General features: G+C 31.4%; 1 protein-coding gene across 1 annotated transcript; it reads right to left on the bottom strand.

Moving 5' to 3' along the window:
* Positions 1–6,408: 6,408 nt before the first annotated feature.
* LOC102607614 (myb family transcription factor MOF1) lies at positions 6,409–9,919 on the bottom strand. The gene is made up of 6 exons (XM_006470807.4): positions 9,375–9,919; positions 9,209–9,285; positions 9,077–9,113; positions 8,469–8,658; positions 8,044–8,326; positions 6,409–6,864 (listed from the first exon to the last, which is right to left on the bottom strand). The coding sequence occupies exons 1-6, from the start codon at positions 9,499–9,501 to the stop codon at positions 6,592–6,594; spliced, it is 987 nt and encodes a 328-aa protein (XP_006470870.2). The 5' UTR covers positions 9,502–9,919; the 3' UTR covers positions 6,409–6,591.
* Between the last annotated feature and the right edge of the window lie 2,550 nt (positions 9,920–12,469).

Genomic DNA, 12,469 nt, shown 5'->3' with positions numbered 1-12,469 from the left:
TCAAAGTATCCAATATTGGAGAAAATAGCAAGGGATGTCCATGCAATTCTGATATCCACTATGGCGTCTATGTGTGTTTTAGCACTGGGTCGTATTATTGATTAATACAGGAGTTCTTTGACTCTTACTATGATTGAAGCATTGATTTGTATTGAAAATTAGTTGCAATCTAAACTTTTGCCCACTCCCATCTACGATCTTAAGTAAGAGTTGGAAGATCATATATATCAAATGGAGTTACAAGAAGGTAACATCTTTTTATATTACATTTTATATATAATACATTTCAAATTTATTATAATACATTTTTTATATTACTCATGTACTAATTATAAGTTATATTTTTTTTTCATTTTAAAGAGTATGTACACATACAAGCTTCAATGATTACAACAGTGGGCGCTAGTATTCGTCATGTTATTTGAATAGATAACTCTTAAATTTAATAGATGTTTTAGTTTCAAGTTATTATAATTATAATTGTTTTACTTTTGGTTTTAAGTTTTAAGTCAATTGTAACATGATATTTGTTTGCGATCTTATGTTAGGAAAGTTGAAGTTGGTAGTTGGAGAGCAAGAGTCAAGGACTTATCAAAGTATGTTGTAAGTTTAATTTGGTGTTGTTGTACTATAGTTTGAAGAACTTGTTGTCTAATTCCTAGTTCCTTAATGTTGTTGGATGATAATTTTTATTTTCATTTATTTTGTTGTCAGATGATAATATTTATCTTGTGTTGTTTATTTGGAGATTTAAAGTAATGTTTATTTTGTATTGTTTATTTGGAGACTTGGAGTAATATTTATTTTACGTTGTTTATTTGGAAACTTAAAAGTAATGTTTATTTTGTGTTGTTTATTTGGAGACTTGGAGTAATATTTATTTTATGTTGTTTATTTGGAAACTTAAAAGTAATGTTTATTTTGTGATGTTTATTATGAGACTTGGAATAATGTTTATTTTGTGTTGTTTATTTGGGGACTTGGAGTAATGTTTATTTTGTATTTTTTTTTAGAGACTTGGAGATTGGAGTAATGTTTATTTTATGTTATTTATTTGGAATTTAGAGAGTTGGAGTAATGTTTATTTTATGTTGTTTATTTGGAGCAATGTTTATGCGGCTAGCTTATAAGAGCATTACTAATTCAATGAAATGCTTTAATGGACCATTATTCCTAAATTATTAAAACATAAGCTTACGAAAGGAGTCTTTGTACAAAATGAATGCTACAAAAATATAAATGATCCATTAATTATAGATTTAATTACTTAGTGTTTTCATTTTGATGGCTTCATTACTCGTGAATGGAAACTTTGTACATAAATGGTCAGCTTGTTTTCTTTTCTTTTTTGATGTTTTACATTACTTCTGTTTTTTATTAATTATAGATTTCATAATTTTTTTGTGAGAATTGTCGAAAAGGCCCCAAATCTAAATTCAATCCAAATCTGAAATATAATCTTAACCTGAAATATAATCCGAAATTGGAACTCATCCCAATTCGATCCGAATATGGAATTATCCAAAATATTCATTCGATCCGTATCTGATCTGAATTAATTCGGATTAGATTTAAGGTTTGGATTGGATTCAGATGGATTTTTTTCCTAATCTAAACTATTTGAAATATAATCAGATTCATCCGAATTTAAAATTACCCACCCCCACACAAAACTACAGAGCCTAGACACTAATTCAAGAAGAATCATTTTAGAAGTTTTAATATTAGCAGGATATGCATATATTGTACCAAGACTGCTAATTTGGGCAACAAGTTTCTCTTTAAAAGCACATTTATTTAGGGGTGTTCAGAATCCAATCTGATCCGCTCAATCCGTCCGATCTGTTGAATCCGATCTGTGGATTGGTGGATTGGATATGGATTGAAAATTTAAAATCCGCAGTCGATTGATTGGATATGGATTTACTTCTGTAAATCCGCAGAAATCCGTAAATCTGCAAAAACAATATATATATATATATTATAAATTTAATTAAAAAAATTATAAATGTGACATTGCATAGTTACTAAGCACTATAACATATCTTAGCCATTACCCAATAATAATATAAAATAAAAAATAATTAAATAATCAAATATACAAATATAACTTGTAAAAATTGTAAAACAAAATAAAAGTAAAGTCACACGCACTAGCAAAAGTAAAGTAACATAACGCCAAGTCACCAACAATTTGCAAACAAAAAACCCTAAGCTTCCCCGCCATCACACACACTAGCAACACTCAATACTGGTTGGATACACTCTCGACACAGATTTAAAGGACACCGGCCGTGCGATTCTGGCCAGAGTAAGCCATCTTCTTTCCCAAGTCCATCGAGCCACTTCACATTCACTGGTTCCAGCTGAACAATTTTACTATCACAACCTTCAAGATCGCCACCCGTACGGCTTCTCCTGGTTCCCATCGTGGATGGCTCCGTAATCACCACTTTTCGACAGGCGCAACAGCCCTGGTGAAGGATCAAACTGTGTTTGGTTTCCGAAACTTCGTCATTTCAATTAATTGTGGCTTTATTTGAACAATTAATTTCGGTGTTATATTAACGTATTATTGTAACTTTAGTTGAACAATTAAGCTTGGTGTGTTATATTTTGAAACTTTGAACGTATTCTTATAGCTTTATTTGAATAATTAGTCTCGATGTGTTATATTTTGAAACTTTAAATGTATTATTTTAGCTTTATTTAAAAAATTAATTTATTTAAATTTTATTCAATTTTAAATTTAATTGGTAGCAAAATTATTTTTATATTAGATTTTTTTATTTCATTAGTTGGAGAGAACTAAAAATTTTTAATTCGAAAACTAATGCACAAAATGGTGGATTGCATATGGATTGAGTCAAATCCGCATCTGATCCGCAGACGTATGGATTGGATATGGATTGAGTCAAATCCGCATCCGATTCGCAGATGTATGGATTGGATTTGGATTTAATTTTATCAATCCGTGAATTGGATTGGATTGGATTGAAAAATTATAATCCGCAAAATCATGGATCGAATATGGATTGATGTTCAATCCGTAAAATCCGATCCGCGAACACCCCTACCTTTATTTACAAAACACTGATTCAGGATAGTAGTTATCCCATCATAGATCTCATCTAGTTAAGAACAAGCCTATATTCTTAATCAAATCCATTAAAACCAACAAATGATACCTTCTTTACCAAGTTAATATTAGCAGTATTCGCAATGTCGGCAACCAAATCTTTCTTGCATTACTATCCATTACTCAAAACTTGTCTAACAACTTATAATTGCACTTTTTTCAGTCACCAAACCATAGACACAAACCTTATAGTGAAGATTGCAATTAGAGTTTTCAATTATTTACTGTTGAATTTACCCTAAGATACCATCGTAAAGTTCTTCATTACTCATTATAAATTATTTACTCCCACACAACTATTCACAGGAGAGCCTTTTGTTCAACAACCTATTATCTGCTAGTCAATAGCCAAACTCAAGGTTGTAATAACAATTTATTAAGGCCACACTAACGCTTAAATAGACTCTTAGACCTTATTCTTTAGAACACACGTACAATAGAATCAAGCAGATTGCAAATCACTAGGCTTGAACTTTTGGTCTAGCCCAATCCTATCTTGACTAAAGGGGACCTCTTAGCCAATCTAGAGTGATAAGTGCCTTGATGAAATTTTCACCCAAACATTTGACAAAACAGCAAGCTTTGATTAGGATAGGATTAAGTAAGATCAGTTAAGTTCTTCAAGAATTGATTCAACCAATCCAGCCCAATCCTATCCTAGCCAAGCCTTGGTAATCTGATAAATATTGGGGTAGAAATTTTATTGGGTCAAGTTTCATGTTTGAATTAGCTAAAAGGTTCCCTCCGCCATATAGGATTGGGCCAAATTAAAATTTTGGGCTTGGCGGTCTATGGCCTACTTGATTTTGTTATGTGATTCGAGTAATAATGTCCAAGACAATATTTGAGCTTTGGTGTCACCTAAATAAAATCTTATTGCAGCTTTAACTTTGGCTATTGACTTGCAGAGATTGGGCTTTTGAATAAAATACAAATAGTATTGTGGGAGCAAAATAATGTAAAATGAATAACTAATATCCTTATGATGGTTTCTTAGGTTAATCTGACAGTAAACTAATGGAAAAAGTAGTGTTTGGCTTCCCAATTCCTTAGTCTTAATTTGAGTCTCAACTGATGTGACATTCATTCATTTGATGGCAGATAAATAATGTAAAAGTTATGAAATCCATCATCCAATAAATAAGGTGTAGCATTGGGACTCAAGTTGAAACTCAAATTTTGGGATCCCTAATATTATTGGTAATGAAAAACTCTAATTGTGATATTGATTGTAGAGAAAAGGTACAATTTTAAGGTTTTAGATGTGTGATAGGTAGTAGATAGTTATTTGGGAAAAGTTTGGTGGTCAACCTTACCAATGTTGCCTTAACTATAACTTGGTAACAAAGGTACCATTTGCAGGTTTCAATCAATTTAATTAAGAATAGAGTCATGTTCTTATTTAGAGAAGACTCTATGGTGGTGAAGGAATGGTAATGAATGCTCTTTCAGGGTTATTTGTGCCTTAATGTAAGGCTTCAATGTTGGTCCGGATCAAAAGAGAGATTTTCTCCTTAATTAATGGTGAATACAGGCTGCATGGTTATTATTTGTAGTTCAGAATTTTAGAGAACTGCAAATGCTAGGTTCTTAATTGTTGATGATCGTAGGTGGTGAAAAAAAACCTTATTTATAGGCATTGACTAGAAAACTATAATCCTACTAAGGTATGATACTACTAAGGTATTACTTTATTTATAGGTGGTGAATGTGATGGTTGATGATCGTATTACTAAGGTATGGTATATAGGTGGTGAAAAAGAACTTTATTTATAGGCATTGACTAGGAAATTGTAATCCTACTAAGGTATGGTACCAGACTCTTATAAGGTAGCTAAAATCCTTGTATGATAAGGCATAGGATATTGAATTTTTTCTCTTTATCAAAGAGAGATAATTCTTTCCTTATAAATAAGATTATAACTCGTTTGGAGATTATCTTTTTTATCTACCAAGTAACATGACTTAAGTTTAGGATGAAATTAGAGTCTCTAAAATGTTTAATGAGCCTAGGCCAGAAATTACCGTCAGATTGCTAATGCTAATATTGCTGTAAACTAAATTATGGGCCTACACATCAATGGGTTGTACCGGGCTCTCTACGGTCGTTCTATGATAATAGGTTGGACTGTACTGGACTCTCTACGGTCTTTTTATGATAATAGGTTCACCATTAGCTCGTTCCCTTCAAGTACGATTGACTAAGGATTCAATGTATATTGGGCCTTACTTATACACATTTGTGCCATGGTCCAATGTATTGGCTTAGGACTATGAGTGGAGCCATTGGCACCCCTACATTATTCTTACAAAACCCCACTTTAAATAAAATTATAATTAAGAACAATTAAAAATTAAATACATATAGATTTTTTTCAGCAAATTACTTAATTCATTATCAATCCTTTTTTAAAAAAAATCTATATGTTACTTCCTATTTAACTAAAATAAATTGTACAAATTTAGAATAATCTATTGTTCTCTTTTGATTTCTTATTGATTAAATATTTTTATACTTAAAATTGCTCTGAAATTATAATTTGAAATATGTGTTATTTCAGCCAATGATTAACACTAAAAAAGTTATCACCCATATAAATTTTTAATTTGTGTGTAGAGTAATATAAAATTGAAAATAATTAAAAAATAGCACAATAATACTTTTGAGTTTTAACAATAAAACAAATCAAATGAAAATTGAGAACTTAGAAAAGTGAATATAAGAAAAAGGGTATTTTCAAAAATAAAATGAATATAACTAAAAAGGAGATTTTATGAGGAGATCATATGGGTGCCAATAATCCAACTCTAGGACTATTATAGAATACGTAACTTATAATTTGAACCGTGTCTTAGGGCCTACCGAAAATTTTTTAGTAGCAACAAATTTATATTATTAATTATGTTGTTTTTAAATTTTCAAAAATTTACTAATCAATTTTGAAGTGAAATTGCTCCTAGTTTAATTTCCTTTTTTTACTTAATTATAATTAAATTACAACACAATTTATTCTTTTTAACAAAACTGAATTAATAACGTTAAATTCCAATTTCTCACATTTCAATAATGTTTTCAGTTGGAAATTTAATTAATTTTTTTGTAATTTGTGTAATTTTTATTTTAATGCAACTGATTCTACAAATTCTTTCGATGTAATTCATTCTATAACTTCAAATTCATGAACATTTTGTTACATTCCAAACAAAATTGAAATGTCCATTTCCAGTTAATGTCATGTAATAGCATCTATGACTTCCAAGTCTCTACATTAAGCCAAAATGTGTAGCTCATTAAACAAAGCTTAACATATATAATAGTGATAATTACGCAATGGCTACAAACTAAGAAAAATAAAATTAATAATAAAATAGAAGATACAAAAACAAGATGAACCTCCATCGCAGGGTGAAAAGATTAAAACCTTTTCTTTTTTTTTTCCTTTACATTGACACTAGGTACCACAGAGAGCAATAGACAGATCTAAGTTAATATTATATCTCCTAGAAGAACCAAAGCAATCTTTGGCATTAGACCTGGAATATAATGAGATTGCCTCGGCACCAATGTCACTTGTTGATGAAGCATTACTTCTCTGTGAAGAAGGATGAGGTAGTGAGAGCCCTAATGATAACTCAAAATCATCAGCTTCTTCATCTTCTGCTTGTCCCCTCAAAACATTGTTCTGATGCATATGAATAAGTTCATCCGAGTCATTTTTGTTAACCTGAAGAAACAAAGCATATTGGTTAGAGCTACAATATTTTAGCGCACAAATTTTATTGAAGCAAACAATGGTGGTTAATAATTACTTCAACTAGTAAGCTTTCATATGCCCTCATCAAAGTTCAATATGGGAATGATTTATATTATGTGCCATTTAAGGGGGGGGGGGGGGAAATAACAATTAAAAAGAAATCAAACTAAAAGTTAGTGAAGCCTCAATGCAGAATGAATAAATCATGAAAATGATTGAAATATTCCAACCCAAAAAACAATGACATTCTTGTGCAAAAACATATTAACCCTTAAGTCAAACTACAACGTCCATGAACTTGAAGTGCGTTCTAGGAAAGCAATTAATTGCAATCTAAAAATTCAAACTTGATTTTGAAAGAAACAACAAAAATGAGACAAAAGGGAAGGGGCTATTATTGAATAAAGGGGTAGTCCAACCACTGAAAACTATAATAAGACTGTTGGTTTTAGAGAACGTACTGCTTGTTCCTTCCATCGCAATAAAGGCTTATTTTGAATTTCCATTATTTGGACCTTCCTTAGGGGTCCCCCCTCATTAACATAATGAAAAGCCATACGGGACCACACTGAAACTTTGACTCAGGGTTTCAGAAAGCAACAGGAAAGATTACTAAATTAGACAAATAGAGAGTTCAAATATGCAAACTGATGTTCATTTTGTACATTTGAGAGGAATAAGTTACAGCCTGCTGTAACTGGCTGTAACTTAGTTGAATCTGTCGTGGCATCCCATAAAGATAAAATAAATCAAAGAATAAGAAGGTAGTGATATATTATTGATATTTAGTTAGTTTTACTGTTAGTCATAAGGGGTAAAAAGAAAAAAAAAGTAATTAGAAACAATCACCCTTTGTTCAAAGAAGATCAACAATGAAGAAGTGCTTTTTGCAAAAGCTTAAAAGTTGTGAAGTGAAAATACAGTACGGTGTGTAACAATGCAGCTGACAAAAGTTGACCTAAAAAGCATGGAGATTCCATGCATCCACTGGTCTGTGTCATAAGGCCAAGTTCATTACATTTGCTTTGTAACTATAAGTAAGAAACTTGTTACCAAAATATAACCAACATTACACTCAACCACATTTAAAAAGGCTGGCAAAAGAAAGAAAGACAAAGAAAGGAGAAATGAGTTTTGATAAATGTGTACCTTAAGGATATAGTCAGATTCTTCTACTGCCACTGCATATTTCAAAGTGTAAAGATGATCATCGTCATGTGGCTGAGAGAAGGGTGAGGATAGAGCATTAGAATGAGCCTGCTTGTATCTGAAAGCAGCCCCAGTGCCATAACCCTCCTTAGCCTTGTTATTCTGCTTCTGCTGCAAATAATCATCAAAAGGGTACGGATTTGAAACTGTCTCACATATTCCTTGGCTGCATTGCAGATTCTGATCAGATATTGAACAACCCCTTGTCTCAGTTCTAGCCTTGCTGAGAATTTAAGCAAAATCAAAACAGAAGATATAAGAAAAAGATAATGCACGGCAAAATCTTTTCTTGATTATTGTTTCCACAGATATTAGCTATCAACTTTTTGTGACATATTTTTGAGAAGTGTAAAAGCTAAACTGACCTTTTTGAAGGAAGAAAAGGGGTATTGATGTTGTTGTAGATACACTGAGCATCTGATTTTTTAATGGATTCTGAAGATGGGTAATCATGAAAACCCATATGATGATTATGATTGAGATCATTTACTTCATCAATACAACAGCCACGATCATGCTGTTCCGAAGATGATTGTCTTCTTTGCTGGGTCTTATCTGTAGTCACACACAAATTACCCAACAAAACAAATCACCGAAAAGAAAAAAGAAAGAAAAAGAAAAAGGGCAAATATTGGTAGCTGTGGGTGTTTTTAATTTCATGAGAAATATGCCAATATAAGATATGATCTGGAAGAAAGCCCGTTAACATTTGTTCTAATCTATTTTGGTAAAATCTATCAAAGTGGATATTATTTAATAAATAAAGAGAATTTTTACAATAAATGAAGTGTTGCTGCACATTTCCAGAACATTTGCAAGAAAATAACTGGATAAAAATCGATTCCAACTTTAGGATAAGAACCAATAGAGGAAACTCCAAACAATAATATCATACCTTAAATGCCATAATTTTTTTTTACAAACCAAAAGTAAAATAGAAAAAATGAAAAATGAAAAGGAGAAAAAATAATACCTTGTCTGCCCAAGTCACTTCTCATGCTCCTATACATCTGGTGAGAACCAAATAAAAAAGTGCACATATGAATATGAGAGAAATAGAATTAAAAAACAAAATAAAAATAAAAAAAGCAACCAGCAAACCTACCTGAAGATGGCTCTTAACATGAGATATAGTGAGTCCTTTCACATCCATCAACTGAAGCACAAGTTTAGGAGTAGCTTCTACGCACAAGCAAAATGAGTCATTTTTTTATAGGTTTCTTTAAATAACCCAAAAAAAAAAAACAAGGAAGAAGAAAGAAGAAAGTTACTTTGATGGCCACCAAGTCTGTCAATAGCATGAACAAAACAGCGATGAAGCTCAGGAGTCCATCTCAAACGAGGAACTTTTGATCTTATGTACTGCCTCACTGCTCCACTTCTCCCGCAACTTCCCATGGCTACCTTCACAAAATCTTCCAAAGGGCTGTGATTTTTATTTTTATTTGTTTTCCTTTTTGTTGGGTCTTCTTAATTTTTTCAAGCAACAAATATATACAAGTTCTTGCAGAAAGGAGGCAAGTGAAGGAAAGAGAAAGAGAAAGAGAAAGAGAGAAAGTGAGAGAGAGAGAGAGAGAGGGAAAAGATCACGAGAAAAGGAAGAGACGAAGCTGTAATTCCTTAAAGAAGACTGATAATACCTGCTGCTGCACAGCTGCAGAGCCAGAACCTAAAATAAAAAAAGAAAAAAAATGATTTAAAAGATCAAAAATTCTACCTCAAAGAAAATAGCACTCAGTACCCCTACACTACTCTAATATCATCAACAACCAAGTCCCCAAAACCCAACTGCCTTCCTTTGACCTTTGTTTCTTCTCTTTTTCCATGTTCTCAAATACGCCAACGTTGTCATCATTTTTCATCATTCACAATCAGAAATATAAAAAAAAAAAAACACAAAAGGGCTTACTGTATAGAGTCGGTTTCTGACTGTATCTCTAAGACAATTTTGCCATTGGTTGATTTTTAATAGGTCGTTTTTGCCCTTTTTCTTGTAATCCAAGACTTGTTCCGTTTAGGGTTAGAGAGTAGGGGTGCCAGAAAGACGACTAGAAACAGTGCAAAGACCTGCCAAAAGTTGTACAAAGGTTCCGTATTTTGACTATTTAACCTAATCCAGAAAATACAAGAATAATTGTAATATAATAATTTATTGGAGATAAATAAATAGCAAACACAAGGAGGATGGTACCTCGTATACCACTTCATTCCCTAAAACACTTGCCTTTCTTGGCACTTGCTTTTCGCCATTTCAACTCACGCACATGCCTTGGTCGTTTTTCCTTTTTGAATGTAAAAAATCATTAATTTATTTTTGGAATAATGATTTTTATAAATTATATATTTTTCTAAACCATTTCAAAGCCAAAATTATTTCACATGATGCAGGACAAGATTAGGAAGTCTTTTATTTTATAATGGTTTGGTTATTTTAGTTAATATTATGTAAATTAGTTTTATTATTTATATCACGTTAGAGCATAGCGGAGGATTCTTCTAAATTTCTTCTTTAAATTCGATTTGTTTACTCATGTCGCAAATAGAATTTTGAAAAAAGAAATCTTCTCCTAAAAGGTCATTCAAATAAAAATAAATTTATATTATTTTAATTATTTTTTATGAAATTAATAATAATAATAATATTTCTCTCGATTTAAAAATAATATATTATTAAATTAAAAAATCTAAAAGATTCTTTAAATAAATTAAAGAGAGAGGAACGCTGTCTCGTTTAAATTTTTTTTAGTAATAGTCTTATATTAATTTGATAATACATACTGTATTGTCATATAAATTAATTATGAAGCGGGGCTGCGTCATGGGAGTGTTGGTGCAACCCCTTTAATCCAATAGGATTTGGCTGTTTTTACTGAGTCGTATTGTCGCGTCATGTCATATTTACTCTTAATTATCCATAAATTTCACTACTAATTGGATTTTCTGGTGAAGGACTACGAGCCACGTGGCCTTGAAGGGTGCGCAGGATAAGCAACTTCTTAGAAAATCGAAAATCAAAATCTAGTCAAAACACGAGAACTTTTTGCATGTGGAAATTGCCGGGGATAATTATAAAACGGTAGCTCACGTCAAACTAAAAAGTCAACTACAAAAGGCCAACAAGACAAGTTATTTTTATTAAAATAATTAATTGAAAATTTAAATCAGCATCTAAGCCGTCCAATTTTTCCTGGCCGTGCAATGAGAATATATCATTGTGAAAAATCGACGGCGGAGAACATGAGGGAGAGGAACACGTCAAGAGGATGATGACGATTACGTATATGGAATTTTTGTGGACAGAGAAATTCATTGACGTTACAGTTATTTATTTGTATTTGTACACAATATCCTTCCTAGCATAGAGCTCTAGCTACAGCTAGCTGCCGACTCTTGAAAAATCCCCATAAAATTTATTGGTCTCGTTATTATTCACCTAATTTTGTTATAATATTTTCTCACTGTATTTTTTTTCAATTTATTCTACGTATTAGGTTTTTTTTGTATTTTTAATATATTATATGTATTTCTCATATCTCATAAGACTTTATATAGATTTATATAAAAGGTCGCAAGGGTGATAGAATTCAATCATAAGACTTTATAACTCTTAAAGTCCAATCAAACTACAAGATATATAAAACCCTATCTAAAGAAGTTTTCAGATGTTCTTTTCATTAGATCAATCCAGTCCATCAGGGCCATTAATTCCAACGGTATATTAGGAAGGAAAAAATATGCAAGTACTTGAAAAATCATCATATAATACTAGAATTAGTAATAATTTAGTATCTTCACATAACGATAGTAATTTTCTATTTGTTTTGATGAAAAAAATCTCTTTTGTGTTATAACTACTATTGTACCCTTAAATTATAATAAAATTAAAAATTAACTTTACATAAATTACTATATATGTTAGGTCTGGTTATATTGAAACCGCTCTAAGGTAGAGCACTATTTCATAACAACACGATCAAAATTATAATAAATTTTGTAATATTTATCACTTTGCGTGTGTGACTATAATTCATACTCTACCTTAGAGCAGCTTCAAGTTAACTATAACCATATGTTATACGAGTTGACACATATCGTTGTTGATGATCAAAAGTTGTGAGAGTCCGATAAGTCAGCATTAAGATTTGGGATATCAAATGCATTAGTCATATAATTGGACGCTATTTTTTTAGATCTAACTAATAGTAAGACTGCATTCACGAATATGAAACTAAAGGAGCAACATGCAGTATATCAACCACTAATAGGTTAAGAACTTAAGATATAGGGACCAGCACTTGATAAGGGAAATTCTAGAGTGGTTCTATTGTATTACATCAACTTTATGCATGTATAACATGTGTGTATT

Source organism: Citrus sinensis, chromosome 8, assembly GCF_022201045.2.
Source record: "Citrus sinensis cultivar Valencia sweet orange chromosome 8, DVS_A1.0, whole genome shotgun sequence".
NCBI lineage: Eukaryota > Viridiplantae > Streptophyta > Magnoliopsida > Sapindales > Rutaceae > Citrus > Citrus sinensis.
Note: the sequence above shows the minus strand (reverse complement) of the source record. Positions and strands in the feature narration are given on the sequence as shown.

Excerpts from the sequence above, each read along its gene's own strand:
- LOC102607614 (XM_006470807.4), bottom strand. The coding sequence starts at position 9,501 with ATGGGAAGTTGCGGGAGAAGTGGAGCAGTGAGGCAGTACATAAGATCA. Across the intron at positions 9,114-9,208 it reads ATGTTAAGAGCCATCTTCAG|ATGTATAGGAGCATGAGAAG; the intron begins GTAGGTTTGCTG and ends GGTTCTCACCAG. Across the intron at positions 8,659-9,076 it reads AAGTGACTTGGGCAGACAAG|ATAAGACCCAGCAAAGAAGA; the intron begins GTATTATTTTTT and ends GTGTGACTACAG.